The sequence below is a fragment of the Saccostrea cucullata genome, unplaced genomic scaffold (genome assembly GCF_032062105.1).
Source record: "Saccostrea cucullata isolate Sc308-1 unplaced genomic scaffold, CSIRO_AGI_Scuc_v1 ctg88, whole genome shotgun sequence".
Taxonomy (NCBI): Eukaryota; Metazoa; Mollusca; class Bivalvia; order Ostreida; family Ostreidae; genus Saccostrea; species Saccostrea cuccullata.
In genome coordinates, this window is record NW_026930139.1 from 1,009,218 (window position 1) to 1,035,697 (window position 26,480).

The following is a 26,480-nucleotide window of genomic DNA, read 5'->3' on the forward strand; positions in this document are numbered from 1 at the left end:
AGTATGGACAAACATTGAGTTATTATCCAGATAATCTAATTTTAATCAAATACTCATGAAACAGGATTTTTGATTAAATTTTCATTTGCTGTTCACAATCGTGAAAATATATAAATATAGTATACTAGTACACATTCATATATGAAATTAGAATTGATATTTTGTAGCCACTTCCCCTAGCTATCTTCATGTAGTCTACGTACTGTTCAAGTTTGATACTTTCTAAAACTGCTTAGTCAAAATATCATAATCTAGATAAAATAACTTGACTGTCTCACAAATAAAGTAATGGCCAAACCAGTACATGTATACAACTATCTATCTAGTAAGGATATGGTTCTGTCCTAAGATAAAATAGAATGTGCCGATGTAATAGTGTTGATTTAGAGGAATTTGGTCTGGGAATATGAATTATTTGATCATGAATTATTCTGTCAATGTGCCACCCTTTTTGTACTTTATGTGTGACCAGATCATGTTAACTTGGAGGTGACCTTTGTACAAAGTTACAGTCACACAGAGTGATTGATCGGAGATTTACATAAGACAGTGAGACCTGTTAGGTGAAGACAAGAGGACAGAGGTAGAAATGTCATTGATTATCGGCATTAACATGTGACTCTAATGAACTCTGATTGTGGTTAGCAGTCCATTCTATAGGAACACAATGTATACACTGTAATGTGACAAAAGATTAACACCCACAAGATAACTATAAAAATGTATTTATAGTAGAGGATTAAGAGACAATAATTTATGAGAGTCCTTCCTCATGCATTGGCCGTTTTACATGGCTAATACATACCCTCTAGTTACTGGCTAAAATGGAACTTCAGCCAGATAACTTTGATCAAAAAGAAATTGTAAATTATCAGTTATTAAATCTGCAATTTTTCCTCAGATATTGAAAGAATAGCTTTATTATCTTCACCTATGGTTTTGAAAGGCAATCATATGTTTTCCTTATTCCTCAAATTTTTCACAAATTTAAATGGTTTAAATATGCAAAGCAGCCAGAATAAATATATTGTAATACAGTTCGGAATGTATATTCAGAATTTATTTTTAAAAAAATACATGTTGCATTTTGATTGGTTATTCATATAGGTATTGTTGAAAGATCAATAATTGAAGAAAGTTGTTCAAAACTGGGTTATCAGTGCTATTATGCACTGTTTGATGTCATCAAAGTTTAGCCTTTGCAGTTCCAGTTTTAATGAAAGGTTGATAAATTCCCAATATAGTGTGCAATCACTGTCATAAAAAAAATATTATAAAGACATCAGTTGATATAAGAAATTTTTTGCCATACTTAAAATATCCGAAACTTCATTGATCTTTATCAAACATGTGTCAGCTCCTTCCTCTCCACTTTGATCTGAAATATTTTTGTTTCTCAGGTCATCCTTTGATCTTTCTGTAAGAAAATTAAGTGACCTTTTATTATGATGATTATGCAGGGTCATGACCTTTATTGACCTACTGACTTTAGGTGGTGTATGGTCATTCTTACACAACTTTCTTTGTTATATTTATAAGTTGATGTAATTTTGTAGCCAGGGGGGCTAATTTTATAATACTGTGTATTGCATGGCACTGCATCATACCACAAACGTGACAGATTTGGAGACACACTGTCCAATGATTTTACTGCTGGTTTATTAATACCCTTAATCTGGAAATAATGATGGCTCAAATGCTGTGATATGGTTCATAAAATTAAAATTGCTGTCAAATAGAGCCTATATTTTTGAATAATAGTTAAATTATGAAATCTTGACGTTATTATGATATTATGAAAACTATTATCTGCGGGCTACGTCAATACTTACAAATTTTCATACACATCTTATAAATATTACAGGAGAGAAAGTTATAAAATCTGAAACTATTATCTGTAGTTATTTTAAGGAGGAGGTGCTCTGATTCATGTTAAAACAAGTTATGCAATACACAGGAACATGCGCCCATAAAGCTGGTCTCTGGTTGATACTGTCAGAGGATCCATCATTCTAGGTGTCACACTGGACAGTTGTGGGACACTACCAACATGAATTACTGGCCTTCTCTTATTATGATCCATCATACGGACAGAGCTGTCAACATATTAGACAACCTCCCTGACCCCTGTTGACCCCTGAGGAAGAAAAGTTTCCATCCAATCATTAAATATCAAAGAAAACTCAAGATATACTTAATATAGTAGTCAATTTTTTTTATTCATAGAAAAATATATATTTTTTTTAATTAAAAAAATATAATAATTTAAAACTCTTTATTTGAAATTTTGTGACTAGCTCTGATATTTAACCTTTTACCTCTTGCACAGTAAGGGTCAAACAAGGTTGTGAGTGCCACTAAGACTGCTATGGAAGTCTTATTGTCTAGGGCTGCTATGGAAGTCTTATTGTCTCTTGATAATTATTTCATAAACCATTACATGACTTTAAATTTGGCCGGACAGACTGATTTAGAATCCACACTAAACAAAATGTCCATTGTGAGGGAGATACTTTTCAACCCCAAAAACACTGTTTTAATTAAAATTACTTATATAAAAGCCTCATTAACTAATGAAGATTAGAGTTAGAAATGCAGAAAGTCACATCATCCCCATTTTTCTATGATTTATTGTGTAAATAGACATATTTTTTTTTATAGATGCAATTAAAAAAATTTTTCTTATATAAGTAAAAAACAGACAAGTAGAGAAATAAATTGATAATTAAAAGAAATGTAGATTAATTGTTATACTCTTAACATATAATATCAAATTAATGAACAGTTATTTTTAACTAAGTCTTTAATCTATGGTCATGAAGTAGATAGAAAACAATTCAACTGGACAAAGAAATTTTTATACCCTTGTAACAGTTCTAGTCTACAGAGATTTTTGATTTAATATTCATCTTTGAAGAAACAATCATCATTCATTCCTTTAAAAACATCGATATTTATATACTGAAAATCACCCAGTTAAACAAAACGATTTTCAGGGTATACAGTATATATTAAATGCCTTAAATTCTCCATAAATTATCTTATTGGGGTTGAGCTTTTTGAATTGATTAAAGTTTTAAAAAAAATTTTAAATGAACAATAACAAGTATATTTTCATAATTTTCTATCTCGCACCCATAAAAAAGGATGGGTGTGACTAAGTTATCAAACAGCCCCAATAGAATTGTGTACTTCATTGACAGAAAAAAAGCTTTTTGATATACTCTGTTAAAAAAACTTTATCTACTGAGAATTCTTAATGACAGAAAATCAAATACTGATTGTTCAATGAACTTTGATGTGTAATTAATGCTAGCTGTCTAAACTGTTTAAATTTGATCTTGATCTGTATGTATATTTTAAAGGTTTGGCATTTTAGAGTGCAATATTCACACCCAAAGTGAAGTTCATTTTCATTAATCAGATTACTGTAGATAAATACTCAGTACATGTATATCAAATATTTCTTTAAACTTCAGAAATATGGATGCATGCAAAACAGGTTGTGTTTTGGTTGACTTGTTTCAATTGTTATTAGGTCTTTGTTTTTATGCTGAATTCGACTATGTCTATAACCTTATCAAACCTGCAGGGCTCACTACAGGGTTGACCAGTTATCAGAGGATGCTTCCTCCTCTGGGGCACCTGGTCCCACCTTAGGAATGGTGCATGAAGCCCTCTTCACAGATTTATAGTGGTTATAGAATTACTGAGATTTGTTCCCCCATTTCTTCTAATTCTTTGCTAAGTCCTATTGTCCCCCTCCATTTTCCTCTTTGTTATGTATTTCTGTAGTATGTCCCCTCAATTTTCCTCTATTTTTTGTTAATTCATACTGTTGATTGTTCCCCAGATTTTCCCCCAATTTTTTATTCCATTCTATTGTTTATGCTTCCTCTATTCTCCTCTATGCCTGTGTCAATTCCTATTGTTTTTGTTCCCCAATTCTCCTCAAAGTCTTTGTCAATTCTTACTGTTTTTGTTCCCGAATTCTCTTCAAATTCAATGTCATATTCCTGCTGTTTCTGTCCCCCTGATTTTCCTCTTATTCTTTGTCAATTCCTACTGTTTATCTTCCCCCAATGCCCCTCTTATACTTCGCAATACTCACTATTTTTGTTCCCCCAGTTCTCCTCAAATCCCATGTCAATTCTTACTGTTTTTGTTCCCTCAGTACCCCTCTTATCCGTGATCAATTCCTACTGTTTTTGTTTCCCCCTCTCCTGATTCTTCTCTAATTCTTTACATGTCTTTTTGCTTAAAGTCCTTCTAATTTTGTTCCTCCAATTCTTTTTTGATTTTTGGTTAAGTCCTACTGTTTCCCCCTATATATCTTCTGTTCCTTTGTCAATTCTTACTGTTGTTGGATATTCAGACACTTTTCTCACATCTTTAATCTCCCCTTCCTTGCCTCTTCTTCCTTCAACCCATTAAAGCAAGATCAGAAAAACGTAAAGAAAACTGTAATAATTATTTAAAGCATAGATGTATAGATAGAAAACTGTAATAATTATTTAAAGTATAGATGTATATGATGATTTTAGAAATAGAATTTTATGAGTTTTTTTTACCTTTAGTGCTTTGCACGATAATGCCCCATTCCAGAAATATAAATTTCTACAGAAATAAGTACCTCTATGTAGACTGCTATTTATAATCAATGAAATGTTTGGAGACAGAATTTACAGTGTATCATTGTTGTAGACATATTAATGCAGGTACTTAATTATTTTCATGCAAATATTTGAATTCAATTAAGTAAAAGTACTTTACTCCAGAGAGGCTTTTTGGGTCAAAGGGACTTTGCAAATTTCTACATAATAAATGATCAGATGACAACTGAGATTTCATTTCTTTTGTATGAGTTCATTATTGTAGTTATTACTGAAAAAGAATAAGCATCATTTTCTGTCATCTAAATCTAAATTGAATTGAATCCAGTGACATTGTTCTCTTGCTACTGTAACGATCATGACTCCATGAACAATTCATGAAGTTGCTTTGATGGGAATCAATATATTATTTATGGCAGATCATTGCAGATTCTGTTATATTTGCAATACAATTTCAGCTTTATCTGTTGAAAAAATAAAACTCAATATTGTGGCCTGAATCATGGCAGGTGCTCTCTCTGATTCCCTGATTTATCCGTACATCTGCTCCTAGGCTCACAGGGCTCAGTGTAGCCAACCAGTCCCTGAACAGATCATTGAAATTTGTTGACAATAAGAGACTTAATACCCAGCACGCGCCCCCAATACAATTATTCCTTTAGAGGGGACACTCATTAAAACTCAGCTATGACCAGCAGGATTAGAGTTTTCATAGTTCTACATCACAGGACCAAATTCTCCAAGTGTGAAATTGATAAGATTTCCAGTTTGAAAAATTGTTAGGTGCATCGCTTTGTAATGTCTGCGTAAGTTGCCTGTAAGAATAATGTGGAAGAGCTTGTTTTTGTTATTATGAACTCATTTTAATTTGTCGGATGATCAATTTGAATGTTGGTGACCATACAGCCAGGCCTTGTCTGTGTCCTTTTTCTGCACATAAAGAGGCAGACTTCTCCTCTCTATTGTGAGTGCATTCAGATCCATCGTTTTAGCAGGAGATTAGGAGAATTAATCCCTTTTTGAGTGCAATATAATATTGAGCAATTTGTTTGTAATGAGGGGCCGATTATTGGGGATAATGCATCTGGAATGAACTCTGATGGAGGCTGAGGATAAATAAATGTTGATATTGATTGGTTGATATGGCTGTTTATTATGACATTATATGACATATTACTCAGGACTGGACTCGACTTGTTCCTTCCAAAGTACATCAGATGATGAAGACTTGTGCATTATCTCCGTATGGATTTAGTCCTAAGTACTATCATCATGGAGCTACATTCAAGGTACATATAAGGCTTTGTTATCAAGGGAAGTCTGGTAATGAAAAATTGTACATGTAGTTGATATAAGGTATAGAAAATGTAATTTGTTGAAATTCTTGGAATATGTATGTACTGAAAAAGAGAAAGTAATATGTTGTTAATTTAAATAGAATTTGAATAGAATTTAAAGTATAACTTTAAACTGATTTTAAGATTATCAGGAAATGTTAATAAAGGAATGTCTGATTTGTCAACAAAATGTATGTCCTTTCATTGAGTTGCTAAAGCATGAATCCACCAGCATATAAACTACACTCACAAAAATTGACCTCATGAATGAGATCTTTTTATACGCCCGTCTTAAGACGGGACGTATTATGTTATAGGCTTCGTGTCCGTCCGTCTGTCCGTCTGTCCGTCTGTCCGTCTGTCTGTTAGCTTTTTCGTTTCCGGCTCATAACTTTAATACTACTAGGCCTAGGATTATCAAACTTTGTCATCTGATGCATCTTGGGTAGAAGGTGTGTCGCGCGCAAAAAGTAGGTCGCTCTGACCTTTAATTAAGAAGTTATAGCCAAATATGGAAAAATCCTTTCCGGCCCATAACTAGAAAACCATAAGACCTACAATCATCAAACTTGGCCAGTTTATGCATCTTAGGTAGAAGGTGTGTCGCGACCTATTTCAAGGTCACTGTGACCTTTAATTTAAGTGATTTTTTAAAAAAAAATGTGTCTTTTTACTATTCATTTACACATCCCAAATAATGTAAGAGTCTTGCACTGTTCTTATTAAAAAAAGCGTTAAATCAAGAAATACTTATTTTTTCTAAGCATATACTTGACAGCAATCTATAACAAATATAATGTATGTCAGAGAAATCCTGCCTCTCCCATGAGTGTAATTATCAAGCACTGGTCAAGAAGAATTTTGATAACAGAAAATTGCATGTCAAATTAGAGAGAAATTAATGGGTTTTGAGTGCGAGGAGCCAACTGACAGAGCATTGCTGTTATCTATATCCCTTGAGTATTGGGCAAATGGGTAAGCCTGTTTGATTACAAATAGCTCTTGTTGACTAACTTAAGTTTTAAAATGAATTTGATGAAAAGTAATTAAAACTAATTTGATTTGCATAATAGACTGATCTGATATTATGTAATATTATTAATTTAAAAACTAATTTTATGGGGTGGGATGGAATCAGCATGTCCATATGAATTACATATTAAAACCTGTCGGACATTAAATCTCAACCAAAAAAAAAAAATCTTTGAGTATTTTATATGTAAATTTAAAAAAAAAAAATTATAGTAGATAGTGCAGACCCATTCATCTCTTGGTAGTAAAGAGTAGACAAGCATTCAGTTAAAGATTAATTAATGAGTTTAATGTTGGAAGGCTAGCTTGTCTCAGTCGCTCTGATTAAGCTGTACCCTTTGGGGATTAGACAGAGGAACTGTTGGTCATTGATGGCCAGCCTTTTCTTTTCAAAATTAATTTGGTATAGATTAAGTTGTTAAGACTAATTTGATGATGGGCATTTGACAAGGTCTAACACAACCAGCACAGAAATCTATCGGTGATGTAATATTTATTATAATTGATGCCTACATCACAGGGGATGGATAAATATTTTAAGGAATGGAAAAATCATCAAAATCTTAGAATGAAGGTTGATGTGATTTTCTTGCACCTAAACTGTTCAAGAAAATTGTGTAATTTTTTGACGGGCGTATCATGCTGTGGCGCGGCACTTTATTTTTCTTCAATAATTTGCTTTATAGATAATCTAAGTATTATACTTTTAAAACACTCATTCTCCAAAAGTTCATAATTATGTAACGTGGTATTTTTCTTGTGATTAGACGTTTCCTTTGGATCAAATATTTTTGACATTTGACCTTAACCTTGGTGTTTAACTTAATTCATCCTTTGTCATAGGTATTGAATGCTTGAAGCTAATTACCTGACTTTCTATTTTATATATTTGAATTTCATATTTTATTTCTTGTGCCAGACCTTCACTTGTGTACCAACAATTTTTATGCCCCGCCATGAATATGGCCGGGGCATATAGTGTTTGTCATGTCCGTCTTCCATCCTTCTGTCCTTCCGTCCTTCGGTCACACTTTGCATTTAGCTCTGTTCAAAGCTAAGTTTCAAAGAAACTATCCAAGATATTTTCATCAAACTTCATATGCTGATAGATATTGATGAGAGCTATGCAACTGCATCAACATGTTTTGACCTTGACCTTTCCTTTGACCTTGACCTTACTTTTCTTAAATTAGTGTTTAGCTCAGTTTTAAACATACCATTCAAGATGGTGTTATCAAACTTCACATGTTGATACAAACTTGCACGGATGATGCATCTCGGGATGATCACCACCAGACTTGCTTCGGTTGCTGGATCTGACATACATTTTGCAGATGAGTGACCAGGTTAAAGTTTTGGAGCAGGTCCATTCCTAAGGAATTTTAAGCCCTACTTGGACCAAACTTGCATGAATGATGCATCTAAGGATGGACACTACCAGACTTGCTTCGGATGCTGGATCTGACCTACATGTTCCAGGTGAGTGACCAGGATAAATTTTTGGAGTAGGTCCATTTCCAAGGAACTATAAGCCCTACCCAAACCAAACTTGCACGGATGATGCATCTAGGGATGAACACTACCAGACTTGCTGAAGATGCTGGATCTGACCTACATTTTCCAGATGAGTGACCAGGTTAAAGTTTTTGGAGCAGGTCCATTCCTAAGGAACTATAAGCCCTACTTGGACCAAACTTGCATGGATGATGCATCTAGAGATGGACACTTCTAGACTTGCTTCGGATGCTGGATCTACATTTTCATTCCCAAGTAACTATAAGCCCTACCTGAACCAAACTTGCATGGATGATGCATCTAGGGATGGACACTCCCAAACTTGCTTCGGATGCTGGAGCTGACCTATATTTTCATTCCCAAGTAACTGTAAGCCCTGCCTGAAGCAAACTTGCATGGATGATGCATCTAGGGATGGACACTACCAGACTTGCTTCGGATGCTGGATCTGACCTATATTTTCATTCCCATGTAACTATAAGCCCTGCCTGAACCAAACTTGCATGGATGATGCATCTAGGGATGGACACTACCAGACTTGCTTCGGATGCTGGATAAGACCTAGGGGTGGGACGATATACCGATACACCGATACATATCGATATTTTTCTCTAAGATACGGTTTACGATACAAGCATTCAAATATCGGTACGAAACGATACACGAACGACCTATCCAAAAATTGAAAATGAAAGTACATGTCCTTGGAAAATGGCGGCGTGTACACGAAGAGATGATGTTGATTATTGAAAACACACTTTAGAACTAATAAGTCGTTGTTTAGGGGTAAAATGTTTTCACTTTTAAACAGCCTCGGAAGAATTTGGACAGTATGTAATGCGTGCTTTACACAGAAAGCATCGTTTCCAGAGCATTTGACATTATTAATTGTTAGTCCATCTCGTATTTTTTTTTTGTAATCTCAGCTTTGCTACAGACTTTCAGCAATTTAAATAAAAACGTAAATGTGATGTTTTTAAATAAATTTTAGTCAGTGTTCTCTGCTGAACTACACAAGTTCTATTTGTAAACAACTTCTTAAAAGTAATTTGGTAATAATATGTACATGTATTTTTGTTTTTGTAAAATTTTAGTGAATGATATTGATGAACTTCAAGTATTAATTTCAAAGCACACATCATTTGATATAGAATAATTTGTAGATTTAATGTCAAGGCAAAAAATGAAATAAAGTACTAATTCTTTTGAATAGTTTTATAATTTATCATGTTGATTTAATGACAAGACAAGAAATGAAAAAAAATACTAATTTTTTAAAATAGTTTTATAATATATCAAAATATCGAGATACGTATCGTATCGTGCCAATATATCGAGATACGTATCATATCGCAAGATCTGTGTATCGTCCCACCCCTAATAAGACCTATATTTTCATTCCCTAGTAACTATAAGCCCTGCCTGAACCAAACTTGCATGGATGATGCATCTAGGGATGGACACTAACAGACTTGCTTTGGATGCTGGATCTGAACGTGCATATTTATTCCCTAGTAACTATAAGCCCTGCCTGAACCAAACTTGCATGGATGATGCATCTAGGGATGGACACTACCAGAGTTGCTTCGGATGCTGGATCTGACCTACATTTTTATTCTCTAGTAACTGTAAGCCCTGCCTGAACCAAACTTGCATGGATGATGCATCTAGGGATGGACACTACCAGAGTTGCTTCGGATGCTGGATCTGACCTACATTTTTATTCCCTAGCAACTGTAAGCCCTGCCTGAACCAAACTTGCATGGATGATGCATCTAGGGATGGACACTACCAGAGTTGCTTAGTATGCTGGATCTGATCTACATTTTTATTCCCTAGTAACTATAAGCCCTGCCTGAACCAAACTTGCATGGATGATGCATCTAGGGATGGACACTACCAGACATGCTTCGGATGCTGGATAAGACCTATATTTTCATTCCCAAGTAACTATAAGCCTACCTGAACCAAACTTGCATGGATGATGCACCTAGGGATGGACACTACCAGACTTGCTTCAGATGCTAGATCTGACCTATATTTTCCAAACAAGCAATTCAGCTGCATCACTATTCAAGATATTCTGATCAAATTTTATACACATACAAATTTTCATGTTGCTTTACTAATATATCCTCGGCGGGGCATTCATGTCCTATGGACATATTTCTAAGTTATCTTTTACATTGACCTTGGAGTTTGACCTACTTTTGAAAAATTTTTAGGCTTGACCATAATTTCTAAATGGTTGCAACAAGGGTTATCATATTTCACATAATATGTATTCTTATGGTAAGACCTCCCCTCCGGGAAATCGAGGGGACATTAAATCTCATTCGTCTGTCCGTGACTGGATGTCTGGAAATCTGTCAATCTGTCCAAAAACTTTAACCTTCAATCATCATATCTTTTAAATGGGAAAAGACAGGACTTTCATATTAAATATGTGTATTACCTGTGACAAAACCTTTTTAGCTCACCTGAGCCGAAGGCTCAAGTGAGCTTTTCTGATCACATTTTGTCCGTCGTCCGTCCGTCTGTCCGTCTGTAAACTTTTCACATTTTCGACTTCTTCTCGAGAACCACTGGGCCAATTTTGACCAAACTTGGTACAAAGCATCCTTGGGTAAAGGGGAATTTAAATTGTTAAAATGAAGGGACATATCCCCTCGCAAGGGGAGATAATCAAGAAAAGACAAAAATAGGGTGGGGTCATTAAAAAATCATCTTCTCAAGAACCACTGGGCCAGAAAAGATGAAACTTATGTGGAAGCATCCTGGTATAGTGTAGATTCTAAATTGTTCAAACCATGACCCCCGGGGGAAGGGCGGGGCCACAATGGGGAATCCAAGTTTTATATAGAAATATATAGGAAAAATCTTTGAAAATCTTCTTCTCAAGAACCACTGGGCCAGAAAAGCTGAAACTTATGTGGAAGCATCCTGGTATAGTGTAGATTCTAAATTGTTCAAATCATGACCCCCGGGGGAAGGGCGGGGCCACAATGGGGAATCAAAGTTTTATATAGAAATATATAGGAAAAATCTTTGAAAATCTTCTTCTCAAGAACCACTGGGCCAGAAAAGCTGAAACTTATGTGGAAGCATCCTGGTATAGTGTAGATTCTAAATTGTTCAAACCATGACCCCCGGGGGAAGGGCGGGGCCACAATGGGGAATCAAAGTTTTATATAGAAATATATAGGAAAAATCTTTGAAAATCTTCTTCTCAAGAACCACTGGGCCAGAAAAGCTGAAACTTATGTGGAAGCATCCTGGTATAGTGTAGATTCTAAATTGTTCAAATCATGACCCCCGGGGGAAGGGCGGGGCCACAATGGGGAATCAAAGTTTTATATAGAAATATATAGGAAAAATCTTTGAAAATCTTCTTCTCAAGAACCACTGGGCCAGAAAAGCTGAAACTTATGTGGAAGCATCCTGGTATAGTGTAGATTCTAAATTGTTCAAATCATGACCCCCGGGGGAAGGGCGGGGCCACAATGGGGAATCAAAGTTTTACATAGAAATATATAGGAAAAATCTTTGAAAATCTTCTTCTCAAGAACCACTGGGCCAGAAAAGCTGAAACTTATGTGGAAGCATCCTGGTATAATGTAGATTCTAAATTGTTCAAATAATGACCCCCGGGGGATGGGTGGGGCCACAATGGGGAATAAAAGATTTACAAAGTAATAAATACGAGAAAACTTAGAAAATCTTCTTCTCAAGAACCACTGGGCCAGAAAAGGTGAAACTTATGTGGAAGCATCCTGGTATAGTGTAGATTCCAGATTGTTCAATCATGACCCCCAGGGGAAGGGGGGGGCACAATGGGATATCAAATTTTTATATAAAAATATATAGGAAAAATCTTTGAAAATCTTCTTCTCAAGAACCACTGGGCCAGAAAAGCTGAAACTTATGTGGAAGCATCCTGATATAGTGTAGATTTTAAATTGTTCAAATAATGACACCCGGGGGAAGGGCGGGGCCACAATGGGGAATCAAAGTTTTATATAAAAATATATAGGAAAAATCTTTGAAAATCTTCTTCTCAAGAACCACTGGGCCAGAAAAGCTGAAACTTATGTGGAAGCATTCTGGGGTAGTGTAAATTCTAAATTGTAGGAATCATGACCCCCGGGGGAAAGGCGGGGCCATTATAGGGAATCAAAATTTTACATAGAAATATATAGGAAAAATCTTTGAAAATCTTCTTCTCAGGAACCACTGGGCCAAAAAAAGCTGAAACATATGTGCCAATGGAAGGATCATGGGGTAGTGTAGATTTCAAAATGTCTAAATTATGATCAGTGGGGTAATGTGGGGATGCATTATGTATAACAAGGGTGAAATCTGGTAAAAAACAGAATGGTCAAAGCTTCTCAGGTGAGCGATGTGGCCCATGGGCCTCTTGTTAAATAAACTGTGATTTTTGACCCCTTGATCTTGAGGTTTGACCTACTTTTCAAAAATTTAAACATCACTTAAATTGACCTTAGCTTTTGAACGAGAAGAGATAAGGCTTTCGTATGAAAGATATGCATTAACTGTGACAATACCTTTCTAAATACACTATGATTTTTGGCTCATTACCTTGACCTTGAAGTTAGACTTACTTTTCAAAAATGCTATTTTTCCTTAAAACTTTTGATTGAGAAGAGATGGGGCTTTCATATTTGACATGTTCATTACGCAAAACAAGATATTTCTAAGCATGCTATGATTTTCTGACCTCATGACCTTGACCTTCATGACTTTATTTTAAAAAAAATCAATTTTGGTGATACTTTTAGTTGAAAATATATTTTATTCATTGAATTGGATTGAACAGCAGGCATAAATGCCTATGATTTTCTCTCCATAATACTTTTCAACGACATATGATAGGGCGTTCATATTTGACACATAAATGCATAATACCCGGTAATGACATCTCAACCACAAAGACACTGAAAGTGAGGGGAGGACCACAATTCTTTGAATTTGCTTGCTATCCCTTGACCTCAGAGTTCGTCTTCCATTTGAGAAACTTAATCTTTTGCTATGAGCTATGCCATGTACTGGCAAAAATGTTTCATTATTGTTAAATGTAGGGTCACCTACCCCCTCTCCCCCAACATCCCACCCCACAATTTGTTGCAAGTGTTAGGATCACTAAATTCATTTTGATTTACTAACCCTTCCCCACCCCCAATCAGATCCCTCCCCCCATTTTCCAAGATTGAATATGCACAACTTTCAAAATAGCAATAGTCCCACAGTGGTAAGAGCATCTGCTCTCGAGTCACGGAGTAAGGATTGATCCTTATGTTGCAGTTTCTAATCCTTTTGTGGGATGTGGAGGCTGATCATTTGGATCGATGAGACCGTATAAACCATTAGGTCCCGTGTCACAGTAGGTGTTAGCTCAAAAAGATCTCTCACTGCTCAATGGCCCTGAGTACCAAGTATATATAGGACAAAATTTGCAGCTCTGCACTGGCAAATTATTATCTCTCTGTGTGAGTGAAAATTTCCGAGAGGGACGTTAAACAACATACAAACAAAACAAACAAAATTGCAATAATATAAACTTTGAAGTGAAAAGTAATTCAAATTTTTCTGAATTGAAGTATATTCCAATATGAAGACTATTTTAGGAGTAAGATCTATTAAGTTTGTGTGTTATAAAGAACCATATGGATTACCAATATGTAGATGTACACTGTCATTATAGGTATTCATTTTGTATAATGGTAATTAGGGTCCTTAGTTAGATATTGACTATTTTCCTTTCAGTCAATGAGCCCAATGCAGTTGACGATATATTCATTCAAGTCAGTTTTGATTTGCAATCCTTATACAACATTCCAAATTTTGCTTATTATAATTATCTGGAATAGCTAGGACAATTATCTGGAATAGCTAGGACATTATCTGAAAAATAATATAAATCAAGTAAAAAAAATCTATTTTATCAAAAGATGTTATTAAATGAATTTGGCTAAAAGTAAATTGATTCCATTTACAAAAGGCTAATCTAACAAGCCTGGCAGATATTAAAGAAAATTATTCTTTTCCTGATTGACAAAATATTTTGGAAATCAAATGTTTTTTTATAAAAAGGATTTTCAGGCATCTGCTTTTACTGCTTTCCCAATTGAGAAAGTAGGATGATCTCCAATTTAAGGTATTGTATACAGGGAAATTTTTGCTTTTATTTTTCGCCCATTTTGCCCAACCCTTATTTGGGCAAATTTTAAACAGGGCGAATTCAAAGAATACAGTATAATTTCTTAGACAAAACTATTACTGGGCAAATTTAAAGTGGGGCAAATTTGTTTGTAAGTGTAAAAGGGCAGAAATAACCCTTCATGTATACAGTAATATCAAGAAATCCTGCTTTCACAGGGAAAGTTGGCATGGTTGACTTAACTTATTGGGTAATCGTTTTGAGTTTTACAAAAATGCACAATTGCAATATGCAATTTTTGTCTTACTCCTACAGCAAAAATGTAGTTGCTCTAAATGCTCTTTTCAAAAGAATTGGTGAATACCCCATTATCATGCTAGAAAAATTTTCTTTTTTGGAAGTGAAATAAACATGTCAAAATTTTTTGTAATAACCACAAAATTTTAAAATTAGTCAATAGTACCAGAAAAATTAAACTTTAATTAAGACAGTCACTACTTTATAGAATGTATGACACATGCCTGTGAATTTTCCAGATATTTTAGATGATATGTTAATTTTGACTCCTAATCTACTGAGTGCACCTAATGGTACAGAGAATTGAAGTCTCTTACACAAGTACATAATGTTCTTGCGGTCTCTATCTTTCGTTAACTGTACTATATCTAAGGTGACATTTTGTTAACATTATTCTTCAATAATTTCACCTAACAATTTACGATTCCAATTTCTCGTATTTGTGGTGGTACTTAAACAGGTCTGGACGATTTCTAAATATGGAAGTCAAGAACGATAACCGTGAATTGCTATTAATACACAGAATAAACAAGGCACTAATCCTTCTGACCAATCAAATAACAGCATTTAGACAAACCCATGAGAAAATAAATAAAACACGTGGTTTTTAAGTTTTTTGCTTAAAAGATTTTTTTAGAACAAACTTTTTGTAAACTTTATGCGCATTTGGGAATAATATAATATTTATGACAATTCTACCGTGAACAAACACGACATGAAAGCTTAGAATACGTTTTAAGTGGGATAAAAAATCTGTCTTTAGGAGGTAGCAATCCAAAACATTTAACTTACGTTAAAAATTGATATAAATACGGTAAATTTTCAGTTTTTGGAGCCTGACATAAAAATTTTATCGAAAAGATATCAGTCTTTATCATTTTTGAGTGTTTATTACAGAATGCTAGTAGTCCATGCAATTTCTGATATGCGAGGTAAGATATTGGGATAAAACGCATTCATGTATAATTACAGGATTCTCTTTCCTCCACGTTATACGCCTTTCCTTGTGCCCATTTAGGTCTACATAGCTAAGTATTCGGCGCTCGTGAAACGCGTGAATTCAAAACTATATGTGTATATAGTCCATACGATAAACACTTGTGTGAGTTGATCACATTGAATTTAAGCATTATCGATGAAAATGGGACGGCTAAGCAAAATTATATTTACCATCATATAATATATTCTGGTAAATGTTTTAATTGAACTTGATAAAACTTGCTGGTACGATCTATACCTCTGTAAACGATTACATTCTATCGTGCATTATTTTTTTTTCTTTACCGAGATAAAAATGTCAAGGTTGTTCACGGTAAAAATGTGGGGAATACCTTATTCTTCAAAAGTTTTCATCTTACTTCTACATATTTTTTGTTAAAAAAATCTTTTTGAGGAAAAAAAAACATAAGCACGTGTTTTCTTTTTATTCTTTGAAAATATGTTTTGGAGTGTGTAAAAATGCTGTTGTCTGATTGGACAGAAAAATAATTACGTGTACTTGATGTACATTTATAGCAACTTTTGGTTATCGTTCTTGACTTCCATATTTAGAAATCGTCCAGACCTGTTAAAAAGAAACTGTACTGCAATGTAGGTATGCATTAGTCCACTAAATTATGATGATTTGCCACTTTTGCACCAAGAGAAAAAAATCTTTTAAAAATGTGAGGGGAAAAATAACAGATAACTTAAATTTCAGCTAGAATGTACATGAAGTAGTTCTCCACAACCTGTTTCAATATTTTCATGACTTTCTCTTCACTTCTCCATCACTTTAATGACTCCATGTAATGTTCTCTGGTGCTCACTAAAACATGGATGTATAAATTTCTGTTGCCATCAATATTTCCATACTATACAGCTCCAACAATAGGATTCATCTGGTAATTAAAACTAATAGAGGGGAAATGATTAATGCCCTTAGAAGCACTAATTAGATTTTCCTGGGAATAATTTTCTGTTGACTTTTACGTGGAATCCATTAGAATTTGTGGTCTGTAGTTGCAAATTGTGGAGTCTATTCAATGCATATCGTGGACTGCAATTGATATGAAAAATTTCATTGGATTAGTTTTTTGTGATACAAGATTTATGTGACATGTATCAAATTTCATAGAAAAATCATGCAAAAACAATGCTCCTAATTACAATCTTGTTTTTTAGCATAGATAATTTGATCAAGGTCACATCCTTAATTGCTATCATCAAAAGAATTTCTTCCATTATATTAGATATTGATCAATTAGACAGTGTAATGCCATTTGTTTCTTCATGAGTTCTCAATTAAGAAATGAAGAAATGCTGTCAGTGATCACCATCTTTGAGTATACCATGTGAAATGTAGTGTATTAAGTTATGAAAATCAGTACAGCTACCTAGAAGTGAGGGAAGATGGCCGTGTATTACAAGAGAAATGCCATCTTTTGTGTCACGTTGGGGGTGATCTATGGAGATTTTTCTTTCTTTTGACTGACTGAGTGTATTTTTTTGAAGCAGAAACATTTTGTCAGACATAAACTGTGATCAAAGTGACAGATAATTTGAATATTGTTATTGATGGGAGCTCTGTGATTAGCTGGGGTATTGATTTTATAACAAAGAGTACTTGAGAAGGAATAAAGTGGATCCTGGCTGCTGATTGAATTTCTTTTCTATTTTGCTTGTAATCAAGTTTAAGATTTATTTTAAAGTTTTCTTATTCACATAATAACACATGGCAGGCCCATAAGACTTAATTATTTCATGATTTACTTGAACATTTGTTAATTCAGTCCTCTGGTAATGTAATTACTGTGTAATCAAGTAATGATTAGTCTTTTTCCCTTGTATTCTTGTTTTAATATGTTGAACTGTCATGGTGATGCAGCAATCATGAATGTATTCCTCACATAGAGAAAGAGAGAGAGCAAAGAGAGGGAGGGGTGAGAGAGGGGTCAGAGGTCATGAGAGCGGGGGGAGGGGTCGTGAGAGAGAGGATGTGCAAGTGAGAGATCAATGATCATAATGTCTGCGAATATTACTTTATTTGATCAGATAAATGTAGATCATGGACTACAGAGAGATTTTTTTTGCCAAGACTTTATATCTCTAATAGTAGGTACTGAATAAACCCAACAAGATGAAAATACTGTTAACGCATTACATTTGGCTGTGTATTCTTTTTAGCGCCTTTGGCGGAAAGAAACTTCCGCTAATTCAAGTGCAATGCTAAATGTCTTGCATATATACTCATAAATAAGAACGTTAAGAAATGCGCCAAATCAGATATATGCTAACTTGTTCAAAAAGCAACATCTGCAAATATTGTACATGCCAAATATAATACATTTACAGTAACTCATGATCATTCAGAAATGAATCCATTTTAATCAATTAATAAATAGTAATTATTGATGCTGCCTATAAAGTGCAGGACTACAGTATTCTGTATTTTAAGCCATGTTAATTGCTACATGGTTGATGAATTAAGGTCTGTAATTTATGTGTCCATTACGCTGGACAGGTGATATGATGGGGGTCATTTTGTCGTAAAGTGCCACTCAATGTCACATCACAGTTCTAGTCTGAATGGTGGACTTTACAGGTATTTACACTGCAAACAAAATGTAGAAGTATGTTCAGGAAGGAACTATATGAAGATCCGACAACAAATAAAGTGCATCGACACGACAAAGCTCTTTTATCTAATTACTCACTTACTTGTCATATTCATTGCTAGTTTGATTTTTTAAGTTGACAAAAAATGGTCAAATATCATTTATCGTGGGACCTGATCTATATAACAATGATCTAAAATTTAATGAAATACAGAAATGTATGTTAAATAGCAGTAGGTCAGTGGGACAAATTTAAATTACAGATAAAGAAAAAACTTGAAGGTTTTTTTTTCTGCAGAAATGCAAATTTTCAACTTGATGGATCACCCTTTTTTTATTGTGAAGATTGATAATTGACAAAGACATGCAGATTTATGCATCAATAATCATGCACTGTAATACTTCATATCTTCTCATCAAAACCCTCAAGGGAAGAAGAAAATTTGTAAAAATAGCTTTTGAGCAAAAAGATAAAAAGAACCGAGTAAGACTTTATAACTATTGAGACTGGTTAGTTTAAATTGCTACTACTACACAAGATTGCACTTATAGATAAGAAAGTTTCCAAGAATTAAGACTCCTTTAGCAGCTATATCCATTTAAATAAGCCTATTCTTGAAATAACACATCACTTATAATTCAAAATAGTCAAAATAATAATAAGGTATAAATTTAAAAATAAGTTCTTTTAATTTATTAACACTTTCTTAAACAACTTTTCCTATTCTTCATAAAATGGATCACATGACCAATTCTGAGGAGGTCATGTGACCAGGATGACAGGTGTTATAATTAAGATGGCACATTAATACACAGGTGAGCTATCAGTCAGTGGATGGATTTCTAACATGAGAGTAGGACTGTGTTTGCTCAATCAGCAGTTACACAATTATAGGATAACAAAAAACGTGGAACTTTTTGGGGAGACTTTTATCAGCTTGAAATGGACTAGTGTGATTTCAATATTAGATGAATAGCGATGTTGGATATTGAGGTACATATTCTATCTGTTTCTCCACAGGGATCCTTTTAATATTTTATCACCCCTCAATGGATTTACCTGTATCCCTAAGCTAATATTAAGACAGGAAAGGTATCATAGATTGGACTTATCTAGAACACTTGGAGAATATTTGTTTCAATCAGTTGAGAGCTCTGATGGACTGTCCATTAGGTTATGGTGCATTACAGCATTGAGTTGATCTGACCAGGTTAAGTACCTGATTGTAGGTAGATCTTTCACCTAGGTAAATAGCCTGGGGTAAAGGTGTAGAACATGATCATTAAGTCTCTGTGATACATTGATCTTGGTATGGTAATTGTAGCTTTGTTAAAATAAAACTTTTCTAATGCATCATATCACCTGTAACAGGTGGCCTGTTTTACTCAGCGGCACGTCTTCTAGAATGGACTAGGGCCGTGCCTGCGAGAATTAAACGAAACTGGAGATGTCAGTTTTCTTCATGTTGGATGTCTTATTTGTGTGAAGTAAGGTCTGAATAAGGGAATGTGGTGGATATTTCTAGATGGATAAAATTGTACTCCAAGTTAGTGGGCTTCATCGAGGTTATAAATTTTATCCTAGTAAGTCTGTAACATTTTGCTGTTTTACATGATGAGATGGAGTGAACGACTGTATTGTTACTGGTTCAAGATTTGATGGTCATTCTTTAATAGCAGATAGTAAGAATATGTACTGTAAAAATGGTATTCAAATGGTATGAACACAAGTTCTACCAACTTATAAGGTTCTACCCATTCTTTAGCAAGTCTGTTTTTGATACAATTACCATTTCTAATAAAGTAATTAAATGATGGTTATTACACGTACTGCTGATGCTTATACTTATTTTTGACTGTCAAAAGAATTGCATCTTTTTTTTTCAATTTTTCAAGAGGCCTGGAACACCAATATGATTAATCAGGTACATCTGTGAAAAAATATCAAGGAACTGTAGAGTTGTATCTGTTGATTTAATAACTTGGATGGAAATGAATTTGTATGGCAGTGTGTTAATCAACTTAATGAAGTCCATGCTGCTTCTGTTTATTATTACCTTTTTCAGGACAATATAAAAGAACTAAGGGTCTTATTACTTTGAATTTGAATTAAACTTTTGAGAAATTTTGGTAAACAATAATTCCATAAAGGAAATGGCAGCAGATTTCTAGATCATAATGGGGACGTTATTCAAATTTCATCTGACATGATTGAAAGAAAACGAATCACCTCACATGATTAATTATTGATTTTGTTTTCACAGCAGCTCTTTTATTCACTTTTGATGAAGGAAAAAGTTAAGAATATTTCAAGATTTCCTGATTTTTTTTTTCAGAGCCCAGCGATTTCCAGTGGTATCCCCAATCTCTTGTCGTCGGTGATGGGGGATGTGTATGGGCCTGAAGCCAGCTACTTGACCAGTGAGGTAACACAATACTTTGTCCCTACAAAACATCTACAGTAAAACACAATTGTGGCAGAATTGCATGACAGGCATATTCCCTGCAATTAAAGTGATGTGGTATTTATTCAATCAGCAGTTCCTCATAAAAAGAAACTGCACTGCATGACTTTTTAAATTTATTTTCAAAGACAATCGTATTGATATAAATTATGTTCAAAAAAACATAATTGCTTGAACAAGCAGGCTAAGCCAATTTGAGATCTCTTATAAGACAAAGTTCATGATAAGCATAATTGTGATAAATGTGTTTTACTGTACAACTTCTATTATGCTTAACATTACACTTAATCTTTCATAATGACTTTAAATATTTGTTAAGTATCCCTCCTCCCTTTTTTGTTCACAAAATGATTACTTGGACAAAATACCTTTATACAAAAACATTAGAAAATTTACAGTTGGACTTCCTATTTTTCGAGAGAAAACGTAATATAATTGAGCAGTAAGATGATAGATAACCATGATAACAGCAAAATATCTGTATTTGACCAAAAAAAAAAGAAACCTTGTTACTACCAGTTTTTAAAATTTTTTTTATTTATTAATAAGCAGCCAAAATATATTTAGCAATTATTTTTTTACACAGAGAAAAGTGAATGGAAAGAGTAATATATCAAAATACCAAGTGTTTTAATTAGAAAGCTCCGAGCTGTATTTGTCCAACATGCAGTTTGAATTTTATTGAAAAATGGTTATTTGTAACTTGCTTCTGAAATGGATACTTATCTAGTATCAGATATGCAGTGTAGGCTTTAAGGAGTGAAATGATATGAAATTTGGTAAACTTATTCCTAGCAGCTCTAAATATTTGAAATTCCTGTTGACTGTAGGAAATTCCTAAGCTCAGCAATGACAGCACATACCTATACAAACTTTACAGTTAAACTTTGATACAGTTGAACTTCGGTAACTCGAACTCCGATATCTCGAATACCATGGATATGTCGAAGTGATTTGGAAGTCCTAATCACATTTTCTTTAAGTATTTTACCTTTGATATCTCGAATCCTCGGATATCTCGAAGTTTTTTCTCGGTCCCATCAGGTTCGAGATAACGAAGTTTAACTGTATTTCTAACACTGATATTTCGAAAACCATGGATATGTCATACTGATTTGAAGGTCCCAACCACTTATTTTGTAAGCATTTTTTGTTTGGTATCTCAAATCCTCTGATATCTCAATTTTTTTTTCCCTTGGTTCCATTGAGTTCAAGATAACAGGGTGTCACTGTACTTGTACTATTTTGTTGATCCTGAAATTGATCACCAAAATTGGCATGGAACTGCACCATATGCTATATGCTTCCTGCACAATAATGTATGTGTACCTAAAAAAATGGGCTTTATATTTTAGCGGCTTTTGCGCAGCAAACGATGCACAAATTCATGAATACTGCTGAGAAATCATTTATAAATAAAATATATGGTGTTTTAGTGTGTAGCGCTAATTCATGACTATGCCAAAAACTCAATACACAGTGATTCTGCTAAAATTTGAATATGCCAATTTATGTACATATACAGTAAGTTGTGCTACAAAAGGTTTTAAGATTCTCTTTTTTTCAGTTTGAATGTCAATTTATTTTTTGTTTTTGATGTAAGTACAGATAGGTAATTAAAACTACAGAATTTATTAAATGATTTTTTTAATCATATAAAATATTGAAGTGCTTTGCATGGTAAATGAATTTTAAAAAACATAAAAAAAACTTAAGTAAGTACTGCAAGTAAATGTTCTCTGGCCAGCATAGAGTAGAATTATTGATAAGGAATACACAACATGCATCAGGGGGTTATTATCTTTATGTTATACTCCATGTCCAATTAATTGACTATGTAATAGTACATTAATGTCATGAACTGCACTAAGGTCACCCATTAGGTTACATTATGTATGCATGTTGACCCCAAGTTCACCTGTCATCATAAAAATGCCATTTTCTGCAAACATGTAGTTCATCTTTGCTCAGGTGCATTAAAACAACCTAGGTGAGAAGTGGCTGTTGTTCTAAAATTAATAACAAATTTTAAACTATGCAAACAAATGGAAGAGAACAGGGGAAAACTTTTATAATGGCATCCATACATGTTAATTTCATACTAAGAAAATATTTAACATGCTTTGATTTTTGAAAATGTAAAACTGTTACAATAAATTTGTTTCACTGCAGGAGAGATCTGCAATGGTTTTAAAACATGCTTTAAGGAAGTCATCTTCCCAAGTCAAGAGTTTCTGATCCGCTCCTCACGCGGATCATAAACTCTTGACTTGGGAAGATGAAGGAAGTATACTCATAAGCAAATTCCAAAGTTCCAAAGTGAAAGGAATTACTCTCTTTCAAAATATGTAAAATATTTATGATTTTCTTCATTAATACATGCAAAAAAGTCACAATTCATAATTCAAGGATTTTTTCTCTTAGCAACAACATTAATCATGATTATATAATGCTGTCTTTGAGTATATTTAATTTATATTAAAAAGAAATTTTCATGTTTTAATTGTTAGGTTAAGTCAGACTTTTTATTAGGCCTAGAAACAAGACATGCCACCCTTCTGTCCGTAATTTTAATTCTATATCATAATTTAACATATACTACATGAAAAATTGACAATACAGTACTTTTACGTGCTAATTTCTTAAAGTTATATAATTAAAATCTTTAGGCAATTAATTTTGTTAAGATACAATATAAAGTTATATAAACATGTAATAAATAAAATGACCTAGAGATTGAAAATTATGTTTCAGAAGAACAAAGTGTCAGAAAATTGTCAGTGTTATGGGTTTTTAAATGTTTTTTAATGACATTTTTGAAATTTATTTCCCCATTAAAAATAATAAACGTCTGTAGACATCAAAAAATCATGTTGTAAAATGTCAATAATGTGAAAGGCATAGGTGTTGGAATGACAGAAATTTTAACTTTATAAAAAACAAAAAAAATCGTAGAAAAACTGATGATTAATAAGACGTTATATAATTCCAGTCCCTCCTCACTGACCAGCTGTCGTTGTAATGGTAGAAGCATTTGTTTTCTAAATCTTGGTGAATTCGTTTTACCTGGAAGTAGACTGAAATAAATGATCTGGTTGTACAATGGCTTCACCAATAGAAGAAGTGCAGGGGAGAAATAGTTAAGGAGCACCTGTTGTAAAGTCCCTAGTTTCGGATTTCACGGGGAAGTGATCCAAATACAAGACATATTTTCGTAAATAGTTGGACGAAGTGACATAAATTTGTAAAACTTTTTCTTGTCCTCACAATAAAAATACGATGTTTGAGATTCTATTCAAAGAAAGAAAATGATATATTAAGTTAGCAGACTGATAGGCATCGAGAAGTGTTTGTAATCAGACTGTACTTTTGTTCTGGTAATCTGTTGTGACAAAATAAGATAAAATTGCTGACTTAATGTTTAAACAAGATCATACAATCTACCTGGAGACTCGTTTTTCGAATATCAAAAGTTTATTATGAAGGCGTTAGTTTTCTGGGGACAACAGGTGGTAATCGACTCAGGGTAAAGCCTTTGTTTGGGTATTTAGTCTCTCCCATCGTCATGGGTATGGAGATGTAATTACTTTAATATCTTTCTTTTCTCTGGAATTTCAGACAAATCTTTCAAAATGGCCAACTGTCAACATGTCAAAATCTCCATTTTACAGCAAATATTTCTGAGATCATTTTTAGATAATTATGGATCATTGATTTGAATCAGCAAGTCTCTGATTTTTACAACTGCATGGTCCATGAATATTTAAGTACTGTTTGATAAGAAAAGAATTTTATTGGACAGCAGTTTGATTAGACATGAAAGATAACAATATACAATTATACTGTATGTAAAAAAAAAAAATCAAAATTTTGCATTTGACTAGTTTTGAAACCAATTTTAATTTGTTTTGTAATTTAATATACACTTTTACGGATGCATGCAAATACGTCCAAAGTTTATGTGGGTCCATATATATTTGCCTTTAATGTATTTGGGAGATGGAAGCAACTTACAATACATGCATAATGAATGATCTTTTGCGATTTATAAAGTGAAATGCTATACATGTTAATTATACTTTTATTTGAGATTCAAATCACAATAATTATGTATAAATTTTCATAAAACCTAAATGAAGTACAAGATATCATATTGCGAGGATTTACAGAAAAACTAAGTCACCTTTTTTGACATATTGATATGTTTTGAACACAACTGACATAATTTCAACAAATAAAATCGGTGATCACAGCTAAGATTATTATTTCTCTGAATAATTAATGAAAATTGACAACTTTCTTTTCCCTCTCTACCATATGCTGTATTCCTCTTTGCCCGCGAGACTGAAAGTTTGTAATTGAAGTGATCTTTTTAACTTCTCGGAATGGATGATTGTTTCTATGTGGGTAAGGGCTGTTTTAATTTTGGCCATTTTTTAAGTAGGTCATGGGCTCTTGTATCAAATTTGTCAGTGTCATCTAGATATTCAGAAGCACACCTAAGTTCATAGCCATAACTGATGTAATGCATCAATGCCTATGAAACAGAGGATTTTTTTATTTTAACAACTTTACACCAAACCTTTGTTTGAAATGTGATATTGCATATTAGAAAAATATATATCTTAAGTACATGCATACGTACAGATATATAGATGCATTTTTATGTATTATTATACATTACTTTGCAGGTACTTGCTTCAGTAAAACTTGTTCAGTACAAACATAGATATAGTGAAATTTCACCATTGTACAGTAGTAAAGTGAAGTTATTTTGGATCCCCTGCCATATAAATTTAATGAATTCCTTATATGGATACAAATAATTATGTATATAGCAAAGTAATTTCATATGTCCCAGTGACATCGTTATAACTCAGTTTTACTGTATTTTTATTTACTCCTAAAAAGAAAAGAAAATTCATTTTCTTGGTTATAATGTGGTGATTTCGGGTGGTTTGAATAAAAGAGAATTGAAGTTATTGAATGTTAACCCTTTGTGTGCTGACTTGTTTTACGTGCGCTGTAACCTCAGGACTGAGTTGTTTTGTAATATCAACAAAATTATCACAATGGTGTACTAAAATGCAAATATCTAAAATTCTTGACAACCAATTTACTTGAAATTTGGCAAATATATAGCAAATGTTGTGTTTTTTAATATTTACTATTTTTTTTTTAAATCTGGTATTTTATGTTGCCATGGAAACCAAATTTCCAAAAAAATTATTTTTAAATGACTTTTTAGCATTTTAACTATATTTTTCAGAGAAAATATCGCACTTTGATGAAAAAAAATAAATCAATCGCTTTAAAAATTCAATTTTAGTTTAATATTATGCAAAAAAAAAAATTAATTTAAACAATAACTCAATGATAAAGTCAATGTTATATATATATACCGTTATGTTGTGAAAAGTCATTGTATACTTATCTGAGTAAGGGAT

The 26,480-nt window shown here is 33.4% G+C and overlaps 1 protein-coding gene across 4 annotated transcripts in view; it reads left to right on the forward strand.

Annotated features, from left to right (window-relative positions):
* The window catches only part of LOC134283063 (TOX high mobility group box family member 4-B-like), a 45,868-nt gene that overhangs the window by 6,450 nt on the left and 12,938 nt on the right, over nt 1-26,480 (forward strand). Inside the window, exons 1-2 of one of the 4 annotated variants that reach the window (XM_062765506.1) lie at nt 5,513-5,902; nt 20,905-20,994. In XM_062765506.1, coding sequence (XP_062621490.1) covers nt 5,831-5,902; nt 20,905-20,994 — 162 coding nt within the window. In that variant the 5' untranslated portion in view covers nt 5,513-5,830. Of the gene's footprint in view, nt 1-5,512; nt 5,903-19,407; nt 19,563-20,043; nt 20,153-20,904; nt 20,995-26,480 lie in introns of those variants that run through there. The other 3 variants (XM_062765507.1, XM_062765509.1, XM_062765508.1) reach the window with 3 other exon arrangements.